The sequence below is a fragment of the Chenopodium album genome, chromosome 23 (genome assembly GCF_948465745.1).
Source record: "Chenopodium album chromosome 23, dcCheAlbu1.1, whole genome shotgun sequence".
NCBI lineage: Eukaryota > Viridiplantae > Streptophyta > Magnoliopsida > Caryophyllales > Amaranthaceae > Chenopodium > Chenopodium album.
In genome coordinates this window covers 29,406,625-29,421,870 of record NC_137856.1, presented here as the reverse complement: position 1 = coordinate 29,421,870, position 15,246 = coordinate 29,406,625, and the positions used below count along the sequence as shown (strand labels likewise).

At 31.8% G+C, this 15,246-nt stretch overlaps 1 protein-coding gene and 1 pseudogene across 2 annotated transcripts; both read left to right on the top strand.

The window, feature by feature from the left end:
* Window positions 1–133: 133 nt before the first annotated feature.
* LOC145607315 (UDP-glycosyltransferase 74E1 pseudogene) lies at window positions 134–880 on the top strand (annotated as a pseudogene).
* A 4,649-nt stretch (window positions 881–5,529) lies between these two features.
* On the top strand, window positions 5,530–14,760 carry LOC145608955 (UDP-glycosyltransferase 74E2-like). 2 transcript variants are annotated; one of them, XM_081664535.1, is made up of 2 exons: window positions 5,530–6,178; window positions 13,865–14,760. In XM_081664535.1, exons 1-2 carry the CDS (start codon window positions 5,530–5,532, stop codon window positions 14,584–14,586), a joined length of 1,371 nt encoding a protein of 456 aa, XP_081520661.1. In that variant the 3' UTR covers window positions 14,587–14,760. The 2 variants fall into 2 exon arrangements, with proteins under 2 accessions (XP_081520661.1, XP_081520660.1); XM_081664534.1 differs by lacking the exon at window positions 5,530–6,178 and adding an exon at window positions 11,713–12,399 and having other exon boundaries at window positions 13,858–14,760.
* Window positions 14,761–15,246: the final 486 nt, after the last annotated feature.

Sequence of the window (15,246 nt, the reverse complement as noted above, 5' to 3'; positions counted from 1 at the left end):
AACTTAAAAACGATGGAGCACAACTTGAGATACACAGTAATAGAGGGGTCACTACATACGCGGAATTTTACTTTGTCAAAAGTTTATTAGCTTATGTCAAACCTTTTTTTTGTTTTTCCAGATAGTTGATGTAATGTCCAAAGAATGTCCATTGTTAACAACCGGCCCAAAAATTCCATCATTTTACGTGGACAAACGGATTCCACATGACAAAGAGTATGGTCTAAGTCTCTACCCCATTGACCCTACTCCTATCACCAATTGGTTAAGCACGAAATCATCGAAATCAGTGGTTTATGTCTCATTTGGTAGCATGGCATGTCTAACAAAGGCTCAAATTGAAGAATTAGCGTGGGGGTTGAAGCAAAGCAAATACCACTTCTTGTGGGTGGTTCGAGCTTCCGAGGAGGACAAGCTTCCGCATGGCTTTGCTAATGAGGTGGCCGTGAAAGGCTTAATAGTAAGATGGTGTCCACAACTAGAGGTACTCTCTAGTGAGGCAATTGGATGTTTCTTTACTTATTGTGGTTGGAACTCGACACTTAAGGCATTGACTTTGGGCGTCCCTTTAATAGGGATGCCACAATGGACTGATCAACCTATGGTTGCTAAGTTAGTTGAGGATTTGGGAAATGTAGGAGTAAGAGTGAAGGCTAACAAAGAAGGGCATGTAAGAAGAGAGGAAATTGTGAAATATATGATTGAAGTTATGGAAGAAAAAAGGGTGGAGTTCATTGAAAGTGCTAAGAAATGGTTGGATTTGATGAAAAAAGCAATGTCTAAGGTTGGATCTTCGGATAGGAACATTGATGAGTTCATATCTAAAGTCTTTGATAAACGGGTCTGGGCCACACCCGACACAACTGTCCACTTTATATGACCAAAGAGGTTCCACCTCAAAACCACATGGCAATAAGGGGAGTAGCCCCTTAGCCTTATAAATTAGACACAACTTTCTTGTTTCTTCAATGTGGGATATACATCTCAATACAAACTCTCACTTATAAACTCAACCAATGTGGGACAACACATCACTAACATGTGGGTTTACTCATGGGCTCAACACTCCACCTCATATGTGAGTTGTCTATAATTTTGACCCAGATCACAACACAACTTAAACCTGGCTCTGATTCCATGATAAACGGGCCTAGGCCACACCCGACACAACTGTCCACTTATACGACCAAGGAGGTTACACCTCAAAAAGCCATATGGCAATAAGGGGAGTAGCCCCTTAAATTAGCCTTATAAAGTGGACATAACTTTCTTGTTTCCTTAATGTGAGATACACATCTCAATACAAGCTCTCACTTATAAACTCAACCAATTCAATGTGGACAACACACCACTCACATGTGGGTTTACTCATGGGCTCAACAGTCTTAAGGTCACAATAGTAAATTTGGATTAAAAAAAATTAGTCCATGCTAATAATTATCATTTGATAACGTGTCTTGAGCAGTTACGTAAGAGTACTAATAATAAACTCAAAATAATGTATGATGATTAATTCAGCTCAAATCTAGATGTAGTTGCAAAAAAACTTGTATTTCTAAGGCACTATTTATCTATCAATTCCAAATGTTCCTATAGGAAATGACTATCACTATGCTTAATTTTGATTGACTGATTTTTTTTTTTATCATTATTTAATTCTTACTAGTCAAATTTGGTTAAAAATAATCTTTCTGAGTTTTTTAATCTCATATTATTATGTAAATAAAATAAGGTTTTCGAAAATTATAACAATTAATATTCAAAGTGAAAATAAAATCATTTTTAATTAAATTGACCAACAAAAAATAAAAAAAATTAGCCAATCAAAAGTTAAGGATGATTACCCTAGAATTTTCAATCAATTCTGCTTTTGATTACAATTACTTGCTTAGACTAAAGTAGAATTTTTATACTATACAGGTAGAGACAAAATAAGTTCATCAGTTCGTTAAGGCGATTTTTTTTTGATAAATTAAACTCTCATATAAGTTCTACTGTGCAAATCACTTCCAACAATATTAGCTTAGTAATATAATATAGATATTTGCTCTTATCATAAATGATTATATCATTCGATTCTCATCTTTCTATTTGCGTTTATTTATATTTTTAAATGTATTTTAATATCTTTTGTTTCGTAATAATTAAAAAAAAAATTATAAAGATTTTTATTTGGAAAGTTCATATTAATACAAATCTAATAGCATTTTATTTGATCAATTTTTATTTCATATATTAGTGTATAAATAAAATCAAAATTTAATGAATTCTGAGAATTAGATTAGTACATGCATATTTGATTAAATTAAATCAAAATAATTCAAATAAGATCAAATGAATTGAACATAACCTAAATTTACCTAATAACAAACTTTTGAAACAAGGGATTAATGTCATTACATGTGTATTATTTATTTACACATAATTTTGATAAATTAAATTTTGATTAATTAATAGATTGTAAAGCTACATACGTAAGGTGTATTCAAAACAATAACTCTATATAAGATTATAAGTTCAAGTTAGTCAAATTCAATAGAATAGAACTCATCTTAGATCTTCTATGGTTTAATTATGTTACCTCCATGTTAACACATTATTGTCGATCTAGCTCAATATTTAAAAAATATTTGAGATCCCCATTTCAAAAGCTAAAAGTTTATTAAAAATTTTAACAATGAAATGCAACACGACACTACAAAAAATAATGTAAGATCAGTTGCGTAAGTTTACGGCCAAGATCGCATCAATTATTGAATACCTTTTACGTATGATATTACACTGGTGGAGCGGATTTGGTCCCCTTAATTAATGGCCATAAATCTCGTTTTATTATGGAGTATTAATCTATTATCATTTTCATATGACTTTTTGGCTAAATGAAACAACTAAGCACTTACGCATTAGTAACAAAGGGGGCATTCTTCATGAAATCATGGGTCTATGTCCCTTTTTTATTTTTTTTGTCTGCCATTTGGTAAGTTAGACCTCACTTATTATGTGCTTATTAGGCTAATTTTATACTGCTTACGTTTTGAGAGTGAGGGATAGTTTAAGGGGTTAAAGTTTCCCTCTTGTTTTCAGGTAATCCTGATATCGATTTTCATCACTCGTTCTTGTGATACAAAAAAATACTACGAATATATATGTAAATACATATCATCATACTTTGATGGTGGTGTTTCAAAAATATTGTTAGGGTAGTGGACATGGGTGACTACCATGGTTACTTGGAGGATGGAGGGAGGTACTATGCCGAAAGGGGGTATGATTGAGGTGAGAGAGAAAGGGGGTAAGGACGTAAGGTAGCAAAGGTAGTATGTTAAAAATGTGAGGGTATACAAGTTAAAGTGTAGTACGGAGTATAAAATTTGCTAAAAAAAGAACCAGATCAAGTAAAAAGATACTTTTCAAAAAGGATTACAGATAAAGTAATAAAGAACGAAGGAAATATTTATTAGATATTGTAAAAGTATATGAATGAGTTGAGAAGAAGAAAGGAAAAGATAGATAGGTGGTGTGGACCCCCACCTATATTTATTTGGCTGTCATTCACTTAAAAAGAAAGAGAGAGAAAATGTGATGAGGATTGATAATATATCACACTCTAATTGTTTTATTTAAATTTTTTTAATTACTACTAAAAGTTTATTTAGTATCACTACATGCATATATAGTACCATTGAAACATCTAATGGTATTATTTAACCATCCAATAATACTACTCTAAATTCATTTACGAGATTCCAATAAAACCCCCCTAATATGCATTTGCTCATGCTTATCAGATAGCCGTTTAGAATGCCTTGCATCAATTTAGTGAGTAAAACCTAGACATCTAATTGTTCTTATTACACTTTATATTTTTTTTCCTTGGTTTTTGTTATACTTTGGCTTCTTACTCTCTCTCAAGGTAAGGAAACCATTACTCCCTCCGTATTTTTTTAAGTATTAAAGTTTGACCGGCACATAATTTTAGACAATTTAATTGACTTAAATAAAATAAAACGTAAGTGGGGTAGTTGGAGTATTAAAAAATTGTAAAAAAAATAGTGGATTAATAGTTTATTGAAAAGTAATGAATGTGAGAGAAAAGATATAATAAAAAAAAATAGTAGTGGGTTTAGGTGGGGACCATGAGAAGAGAAAGATATAATATTTTATTGTAAATTTTTGCCAAAAAAAAAAAGAAAGTTTAACACTTATAAAGTGGTTTTATACCTCCTATGTTCTCTTTCACTTGATCGAAATAATTTGACTTCTTTGACATAATCTCATCATTTGACTATATATATTTTAATTATTTACCCTTATCAAATTAAACTTTGTGAATAGTAAGGTCTTTCTCACTTTACCTTACAAAAATAATGTTAAGTAAAAATAATTTCATACCAGTAAAATTAATTTTTTGTGTAAAAAAAAAAATAAAGTTCAGCAAAAATAAGTTCGATTCAGTAAAAATAATTTCAGTTCAATTGTAAAATTCAGTAACTATAAAGAAGAACTATAAGAGAAAATTAGTAAAACTAATTTCATTTTTAGCAAAAATAATTCCAATTCAATAAAATTAATTTCAATTAGTAAAAATAATTTAAATTCAGCAAAAATTATTTCAGTTTAGTAAAAATAATTTTAGTTCGGCATAAATAAGGTGAAGTGAACAGGATCTAGCTAAGTGCATGGTAACATGTTACATGTAAAAGAAAATGGGAAATTATTTTCTTACTCAAATACAGAATAGGAAAGGAAAAGAAAATAGTATACTAAGTATCATTTATATGGTCATCTTTTTATTTTTAATCCTGGATTGTGAAACTTGTTCATTATAGACAATCATAGTTAGAAAACCTTTAAATAAGAAAACATAGAATAAATTAAAGTTTCCATTGTTGAATTACTTAACTAGAATAGCTACATTACTAATATAAGAGGGTCTGTTCTCATTAATTTATTTTCAGTTCAGTTCAGCTCTAATAAGTTCAGTTCAGTTTAGCTCCTAATTTCCTTCTCTCATAAAATATTCAGTTCAGTTCAGTTCAACTCTAATAAGTTTAGTTCAGCTCATTTCAGTCAATGAGAACATGCTCTAAGACAACTTCTTTAGTTTATTCCACACAAAATAGCTTACTTCCTTTGTTTCATATTAGTTGAAACGTTTTATTTAGACATGTTGTCAATACATACTACTTTTAGATGTAAATCTATATATATGTATTGAATAAAATTTTGATATTTGAAAAATAGAAGTGAATTGAATTGAAATGAATCAAACAAGACTTCACATATGACTATAATTTGTTTAACACACAAAACGAAATTAAACTATGTGATGTGAATAATGCACAAAGTCACGTATCAGTTAAAATAAAGAAAAGGATGAAGTATATTATATCAAATACGTATTGACCTATGAAATCTCAAAACGGGCAACCTAGTGTCCAACATTAACCAACATCCTTTATACATATATAGCTATGTATGATATGACCACCAAAAGGTATTGTTAATACAAAACACAAAATTAAAATTATGGAATCCAAAGCAAGTATGGATGATGGTGTGCATGTTATAGTATTCCCTTATCCAATTCAAGGTCACATAAATCCCATGCTACAATTCTCTAAACAACTTGCTTCAAGAGGCCTTAATGTTACATTAGCCACCACTTCTTCCTTTTCCTCTAAATTCCATGACTTAAAATCAAGCTCAATCACCATAGAAACCATATCCGATGGTAGCACCGAGGCCGCAACACCGGGAAACGTCGAAGAATACATGAAAAAATTTGATGTTGTTGCACCACGGAGCCTAACTCAACTAGTTGAACATAAAATTGGAATTGGTCATAATGTTAGGTGTCTTGTGTATGACTCTAGCACTCCATGGGCTCTAGATATAGCTAAGAAATTCGACATCGAAGGGGCGTCTTTCTTTACACAATCTTGCCTAGTTAGCTTGATATTTTATCAAGTTCATCAAGGAATTTTGAGTATACCAGTTGAAGGGCCAGAAATTTGTGTTCCTGGGATGGATTTTGATGCACGGGACGTGCCATCCTTTGTTCGTCGTGTTGGTTTGCATCCTTGTTTAGAGAAGCTTGTGATTAATCAATTTTCGAATTGTGGAGAGGCTAATTGGCGATTTTTCAACACTTTTGATGGCCTTGAGAGTAAGGTATGTATGTAATTTTGGTTCTTGCTACTTGATTTTTTTATACCTTTGTTCTTTCGTTCTGTCGGACTGTCTATGAAATGATTGTTATAACTTTATTTGTTCTTTTGTTCTGTCAAACTGTCTCTAAATAATAGGTCACATCTGAATGACAGTTATTTTAAATTTATACACTAAAACTATATGCATGAACCATATCAGTGTGGTCTTTCTTTGAAGTTTTTAGTTAAGATAGAGTATCAATTATTTAGTCTACGTGTCTAATTATATGCAAAGTAACTTTTAATCCTACCCTACTCTTATGTAGACTTTAATTAGTGAGTTAAGTAGGATGGAGATGGTATGGAGTAGTTAGGTACTGTATTTATATGATTTTCCAATTAAGTAATGACTACTCAGAATAAGGGTATGTTCTGATTGGTTGAACTAAGCTAAATTAAACTGAACTGAACTAAATTTATTGGAGCTAAAATGAACTGGATATTTTATAAAAGAAGGAAATTAAAACAGAATTGAACTGGACTGAACTGAACTTATTAAAACTGAACTGAATTGAAAATAATCTGAAAAGAACAGACCCTAATTAGAGCTATTGTAAAGATAATATTGTGTTTTAAATCTTAGTTCTATCCGGCCACAAGCCCATAATAATTGATCCACAAATTTGTTTTTTTTGGTCTTGGTTGTACATTAATTTTACTTGACTATATTTTAAGTTGGGGTAATTTTTAATCGGTTTTGGCCTTTTGGGACAACTTTAGGTAGCTATTTGGTACAACTTATTTTATCTAGAAATTATCGATATCATCTAGATTTTTCACTGTAATTAAAGTTATTAAACTACGAATAACTCATTGGAGATCCAATATTTCATTTCATTTTAAAAGTTTATGATTGATATACGAAAGTATGTTACATTTTGAGCCTCTTTCGCATCCGGCATTTATTGCATCATCACTGCATGCAAAGATCAGAACGTGCAAATGTGCAATAGAATGATGTTGCATTATTAGGCTGCACATGAATGGCTAATCTTAGAAAATAATGATAAGATTCAATAATTTTGAATTGATTGGAAATCCATGCATTAGTGGATCTTAATTTAGAGGTTTTTTTTTAGTGCGTGCTCCATATTTTTCAATATAAATATCTCAAACACAATATTAATGTCATGTTCAGTGCGTGGTACCATAAATAGCTGCGGATAATGTTTTAACAGGCCATCAAAACACTTAATGGCAGCGGTTAATAGTTTTGGTAATATTTGAGTATATATGGCATTTCTCCAATACATAGCATGTCAGTTCATCACTTGACACCCTTCCTTTATTAATTATCTCCCACGTACAATAATTAAACCTACAACCTTTAAATTGTAAATTTATTTTGGGACAAATTTGATTGTGATGCTTGAATTTAATTAAGTACAAATTAAACATCAAAACTCAAGTTGATACTAATAACTGAAAAGAGTAATACAACATGTCAGTTCATCACATGATACCCTATCTTTACTAATTATATCTCACTATAGTTAAACCTACAACCTTTTGATTGTGATTTTATGTTGGACAAATTTTTTATTGTGATGCTTGAACTTCAATATAAACATTAAAACATCAAACTTACCTTAATACTTCTAATTGAAAAGATTCAAAAGTATCGAATGAAAGACGATTGTATAATGTGGCGTTTTCACTCTTACTATACCCATCTTAAAACTCATTTTAATTCAAGTCTCCCACCCCCTATGAATTTTTCGTCTCCTTCATCTAAATTAGCTCTTTCCGTCCACTATGAAAGCTCTTGAAATAAAATTGACAATATCGGTTTGCTCATCCTTCATTATCAACAATTCAATTCAGGATTTCGTACTTAAATTAACTTTATTATCAATTTTATTCTTACACTCTTGTCGATTTATAAACATCACCACAAAAACACATATAAAACGGATGTTATAGATGTAGTAGTAAACTAACTAATGTAGATAAATTATAAAATCAATGCTATCACAAGGATTATATATTGGCAACCACTTTAATTAAGTGACTTAAAAAACTTAAAATGGCACTAAAGTAAACCTAATTCAAACCCAACATATATGTGTGGCCAAATATGATTTGTCATTATATGCTCACTCAATTTTAGCTTGTGGAGTAGTCCTTTAATTTTAATTTTAATTTTAGCAACGACAATTTCCTAATTTTTTGTCGTTCTGTTCACCTTGATATCAACTATCAAGGCTGACATCGTCCATCAATTTATTTAATAATGTCATGCGTAGCTTTCCAGTTTCCAGAATTTAAGGCCATATATGCTAAAATTGATGACTAACAAAGCATTATACGCATATTTTACTATTTAATATACAACTACTACTACAACAACAACAACAAAAAAAAAATAAAAAAAAATGGGTGAGTCGGATTCACGATGAGTTCAATATGTTTAACAATAATAATATAATATCTGACAATGATATTCTAATATATGACATGAATATTTTAATATATGACATTAATAATCTAATATTATATGTCACATATTAGAATATTATAATCAGATATTAGAATATTATTGTCAGATATATTAGCTAGGCTTACGGTGAGTCCAGTCTCACGCAAAAGCTTCTCTTTATATATGAACATGGCATTGACAATATGTGCACGATATTATGAAATGAGTGAGTATAATTTAATAAAAATGCTTACCTAGAAGAAAATTGACATGAATGGTGCATGTATAATTCAAGCATCTAATCAACTTCATGTAATGATCTTACATTCTTTACATACTTCTTATTAAATTATTTATCATAATAATCCCTACTTTTAATGTCATTTAAAATCATGATCTCATAATTCTATAGATCAAATAAAAAAGGATTTTTCATATTTAAGGAATATTGTGCTAGTTTAATATAATTAAAAGAGCATGACCCTATATTTGGATTATATATAATACTATAATGATCTACTCTAAGGGCCTGTTCTCATTGACTGAACTCAGCTGAACTGAATTGAGTTGAAATGAATATTTTATAAGAGGAGGAAATTAGGAGCTGAACTGTACTGAACTGAGTTGAGCTAAACTGAACTGAACTGAACTGAACTGAATTTCAACGTATGAGAACAGGCCCTAAATATAATAGTAATCCAAAACATAATTAAATTAAGAGTTGAACTTATTTATGATGTTGGATAAGTTTGAGTGTTTAAAAAGGGAATGGCAACAAACTTGAACAATAATGGTCCCTAACTTATCACCTATTTTCCTTACAAATTTACGTGTTACAATTTTCTCTTCTTTCTATGATATATTTCTCTAGTTACCTATTATATTAATGTCTTTATTGTAAAGTCAAGTAAGCTAGGAAAAAAAAACCGTTGTATATATGTGCAATTTGAATTTGTAATGCAAATATGTAGGGTTTCGTAATCAACATCACTATTATCTTCCCTAGTTAAATGTTATAAAGGATTCTAACTCCAAACCATGAATGTTGTTGATATTTGATTGGCATGAATACGATTGCTATGTATTGTACATACACAAAGTTTTATCGCAATTCGGGAGGTATCTAGGCCAGTGAATGCTAGAACAAGTAATTTTTAACATGAACAATAACCTTCAGGCTTCAAGACATCACTTACTAAATACGTACGTATATTGATTATTAAAGTGTCCAGTTTGTAGGCTATTAAGCTAAACCTAATTAATTATCAATATTACAGCTTAATAATTCCCAAACTAGGATTAAAGACAAAAGAAATTATTCAATCAACTTGCAAGAGCCACTGAGCTAAGTGGCTACCTATATATATTTCCATAAATTGGTGGTTTCCAAATATTTTGGGAGATTGTTACTTAGGTATACTTACTATCCTTCCACCCTTAAATTAAACGTTAGTTCTATTAGTTTTTGGCTTTTTATTCGTTTCATATAAGAACATGGCATAACTTAAACGTGCATGAAAATTGACAAATAACTATTTAGATCATGAACCAATTTACATATACATATATAAATAAGAAAGGAGAGATATATCAAAGAATTGTTATTGATAGATATTATAGGATATTATAATATTTGTCGCAGAGTAGGATATATTTGTGTACCATTGAATAATATAGTGACTTGTAGGAAACTGTTTATATGCGCCAACCTCCGGGTTTTATTGATCAGAAAGCACCCACTCATGTTTGTCGACTCCGCAAGGCTCTCTATGGTTTGAAACAAGCTCCCAGAGCTTGGTACCAACGCTTTGCAAATTTTCTCATCAAATTGGGTTTTGTCATCTCTCAGAGTGACAACTCTCTATTTATTTTTCGACAGGGTGATGATATGGCATATTTGCTTCTATATGTTGATGATATTATATTAACTACCTCTTCTGACAAGTTGCATGCAGGGATCATATCTCAGTTACAAACTGAGTTCCCTATGACTGATTTGGGTCCGTTGAGTTATTTTTTAGGGATAGCGGTAACCCGTACTCCCTCTTATTTGCTACTTTCACAGGAAAAGTATGCACATGAGATTTTAGAGCGTGCAGGTATGGGCTCATGCAAGCCTGCAGCTACTCCAGTTGACACTAAGTCAAAACTTAGTGCAGATGCAGGACCACCATTTCGGGATCCGACTTTGTATCGTAGTTTAGCAGGTGCTCTTCAGTACCTCACTTTCACTAGGCCAGATATTGCCTATGCGGTACAACAGGTGTGTCTTTTTATGCATGATCCTCGGGAACCTCACTTTGAGGCATTGAAACGCATTCTGCGTTATGTTCAGGGTACCATTGATCACGGCTTACATTTATATCCGACTGTTTCTCATCGACTTATTACTTACACTGACGCTGACTGGGGAGGTTGTCCCGATACCCGACGTTCCACATCGGGCTATTGTTGTTTCCTTGGGGACAACCTCGTGTCTTGGTCATCTAAGCGTCAGCATACTTTGTCTAAGTCGAGTGCAGAAGCAGAATATCGAGGCGTCGCGAATGTTGTCTCAGAGGCATGTTGGCTTCGTAATCTTTTACTTGAGTTACATTGTCCTCTACGGCAGGCTACTATTGTTTATTGTGATAATGTCAGTGCTATCTACCTTTCTGGCAACCCGGTTCAACACCAACGCACCAAACATGTGGAGATGGATATTCATTTTGTTCGAGAAAAGGTCGCTTTGGGACAAGTTCGGGTTTTGCATGTTCCTACTAGATATCAGTTTGCAGACATTTTCACCAAAGGCCTACCACGAGATTTATTTCTGGAATTTAGGTCCAGTCTTAGCGTTCGCCCTCCTCCCGCTACGACTGCGGGGGTGTGATAGATATTATAGGATATTATAATATTTGTCGCAGAGTAGGATATATTTGTATATATTTGTGATATAGTTTGTATTCTTATCGTACTAGGTTTCCTAACAAGATTAGGACTAGTATTGTAACACTATATATATTATTCAATGGTACACACTCCAACCCAAGGAGTTTTCCCGAAATCTAACAGTTATTACTTCATAAACATTGGTATGTGATGGAGGGTGAAGTTTATCAAAAACCAATTAAAGGAGCTCATGTTTTAGTACTCTCATACCCTTTACTAGGCCACATTAACCCTATGCTTCAATTCTCAAAACGCTTAGCTTCTAAAGGCCTCAAAGTTACCGTAATCACCACCACAAGTATCTCCAATCGATTATGCCCTCAAACCACGGGTGATTCCTCGTGTAACCTCGAGTTTGTACGTGTATTTGATGGTTACGAGGAAGAACCCGATAAAGTAGACATTGAGGCATACCTTAATTGTCTAAGGGTGTCCATTTCCCTTAGCTTGTTTAAACTCCTTGAGTATTACAAGGAAAATAGCATGAATTTTTACCCTACACCAAAAATGGTTATTTATGATGCTGTTATGCCTTGGGTGTTACAAGTGGTAAAAAAAAGTGGACTTGAAGGGGCTCCATTTTTTACACAATCTTGTGTGGTTAATTCTATTTACTACCATGCTTATAAAGGTGATTTAATCACTCCTCTAAGCGGGTCGGATCTTGTGTCTTTGCCTTCTATCGGGTCGTTGTTACGGTTTGATGATTTGCCTAGCTTTGTTTCAACTCCTGGCTTATATGCAAATGCATTGGTCATGGTTTTGTTGGATCAATTCTCAAATTTGGAAGAGGTGAATTGTTTGTTTGTTAATACCATGGATGTGTTGGAGATTAAGGTATGATTTCAGTAATGTAAAAGCATATATTAGGAGTGAAATATAAAGTTAATTTAAGAGTATGTTTTCCTTACTAACTAATTTAATGCAAAAAATTATAGTGACATTCTGTTGTGGAAATAGGATTTTCTGTCTAAATAAAGATCGAGATAAAAAGAATTGTATGAAACTTTGCTTGTCCCATTATACTACTATGCTCGCTTTGTTTCTAAGTGTTTGTTTGGAATATATGCTAAGTCAAATTAAAGTTTGAAATTATTTTATTATAAACATTCATTGATATAATTCTTAAGCGCTATTCCTAAATCTCTTTTGCTTTATGCGAGCGTAATTAGTTAGGAGGATGATTGGAAAAAATGTTGTGGGAAATTGAAATAAAGTCTCAATTTCTATAGTGTCTTAGAAAAATCGGTGCATTTTATTAGTCAAATATGGAGTTTTAGCAAAGAAAATTGAGTTGAACAAATATTCTAATTTGACATTTTATTTTACACTAATCTTTAAGATAATCTCTCAAAAAAAAAAAAAAAAATCTTCAAGATAAAGAATCATAAAGTAGATTCTCACTAATGTGTACTTTTAATTTAACTAGGGATTCTTATGCGCGCGATGCGCGCATATGGCTAGCCTTTTAAGGAGAATTATTATTGGTGATCTTTATGTCTTATGCATATTTGCATGGTATTTTATTATATCTATTTGCATAGTAATTTTTAAGTACTTATTGATGAGACGAAATAAATAAATTAAACAAGTCATCATATAATTATATATTTTTTTAAAAATGGAGAGTCTAAAAAATGCTTTGAATATTGAAATAAGCACAAATAATAATCAATGTTGGTGATTCAAGAGACATAAAGACTTTTGAATTCAATGGGGGTAAATATGTAAAAGAACATTTTTAGGGATATAAATGTCCATGCACTATTCATAAGAGTATTCTCCCATTTTTTATAAGGTAAGGATATAAAGCTTTATACATTTAACGTTTGTAATAAATAAACAAATACTCCGTATAATAATTTTCAAAATTATCATATGGTTCCGAGTTTAGACGGCTCAATTTCTTAGTAGACCCTACAAGGCCCTTAACTTGAAGTGGCATGTGGAGTGGAAAGGCCGAAAGAGTAACTGGAAAGTAGTGGACTAGTGTTGTTACTGTTGAGGACAATGAGGGATACCATTTGTTGTTCACCTTTTTTCTTAAAAGGGTTCTTTTTTTTCAAAGGGAATATAATCATATATAATTAAGGTTATGCAATTTTAAATGACTATAAATTTGAGAATTGAATCAACTTAAAGATCTACTGTTCCAATTGAATGGGATGTAGAATCTCTTGATTTAGAATTGGTCTTAATATATTATGTAGTTTGAAATAGTTATTAAGGCCGGTTTTGTTCACTTTATTAGACAGAACGATAAAATTAATCTTTTTATGTTTGTTGAACTTGTAGGTAGTAGTAGATTGGATGGCAAGTCAATGGCCTGTGAAAACAATAGGACCATGCATTCCTTCAATGTACTTGGACAAGAGGTTAGCAGATGATAAAGACTATGGTCTTAGCCTTTTTAAGGCCCAAACTGATGCTTGCATCCAATGGCTTGATGCAAGAGAAACTGCCTCTGTGGTCTACATATCAATGGGTAGTTTGGCTTCTCTTGGAGGTGAACAAATGGTTGAAATAGCAAAGGGTTTGGAAAAATGCAACAAGTATTTTCTATGGGGTGTTAGGGCTTTGGAAGAAAGTAAGCTTCCTTTGAATTTTAAGGAGAGGACATCAAATAAAGGTTTGATTGTCAATTGGTGCCCTCAACTCGAGGTCTTGGCTCACCGTGCCTTAGGTTGTTTTGTGACACATTGTGGATGGAACTCAACATTGGAGGCTGTAAGTTTAGGAGTTCCGATGGTTGCCTTCCCACAATGGACTGATCAACCTACTAATGCCAAATGTATAGTCGATTTTTGGAGGACCGGAGTTAGAGTGAGGGTAGATGATCAGGGTTTTTTGACTTATGATGAATTAGAGTTCAGCATTCGAGAGGTTATGGAAGGAGAGCGAGCAAACGAGATTACAAGTAATGCAACAAAGTGGAAGCAACTCACTAAAGAGGCAATGGAAGAAGGTGGCAGCTCTGATAGGAATATTGAAGAGTTTGTTGCAAAACTGTTAAACTACTCATAGATTCAGACTTTTATGATGTTTTATGTAAGAAAGGTCATAAGAGTATTGTTTAATTGAACTCCGTGTATTTTTGTTTGAAGATATGGTTAGCAATTTCGTTGAACTTTTAATGATATTTAAGATCAAATTGTTGATATTTACAAACTGCGGTGATGAATATATACAAAATATTAATATTTCATACCCCAAATAAAGAAAATCATCTACGAGGTTTGAAAATTATTTTAAAATAGAGGAAATTTTTCTATTTCATTTTTTGTTTCTTATTTTTTGTGAAAGATAAATAACAAATTAAATGTAGTACTCCGTATAATATATTATAATATACATAGTAATAAGCTTGACAGAAACTCCTTCAAAATAAGTATTAAAAACTCCACATATAATATTATTATTAATAACAATATTGTTTATAGAATTCAATGTTGAAAGCAATTGTAAGGGGAAAAAAAAATTGTACTTTTCTAACAATCCCAAAAAAAAGACTCGGCTATAGATTACTAAAGTGTTTTAAAACGAACTTGTTTTTGTTACTAAGCTTAAACTCTCAAGTTGTTTAGACTAAGATAAAATTTACTCTAAATCGACATTATTACCCAACCAAAAAAAATTGATTATTGTAAGAAGTTTTGCTTAAATTATTAGGATTATTAAATATTT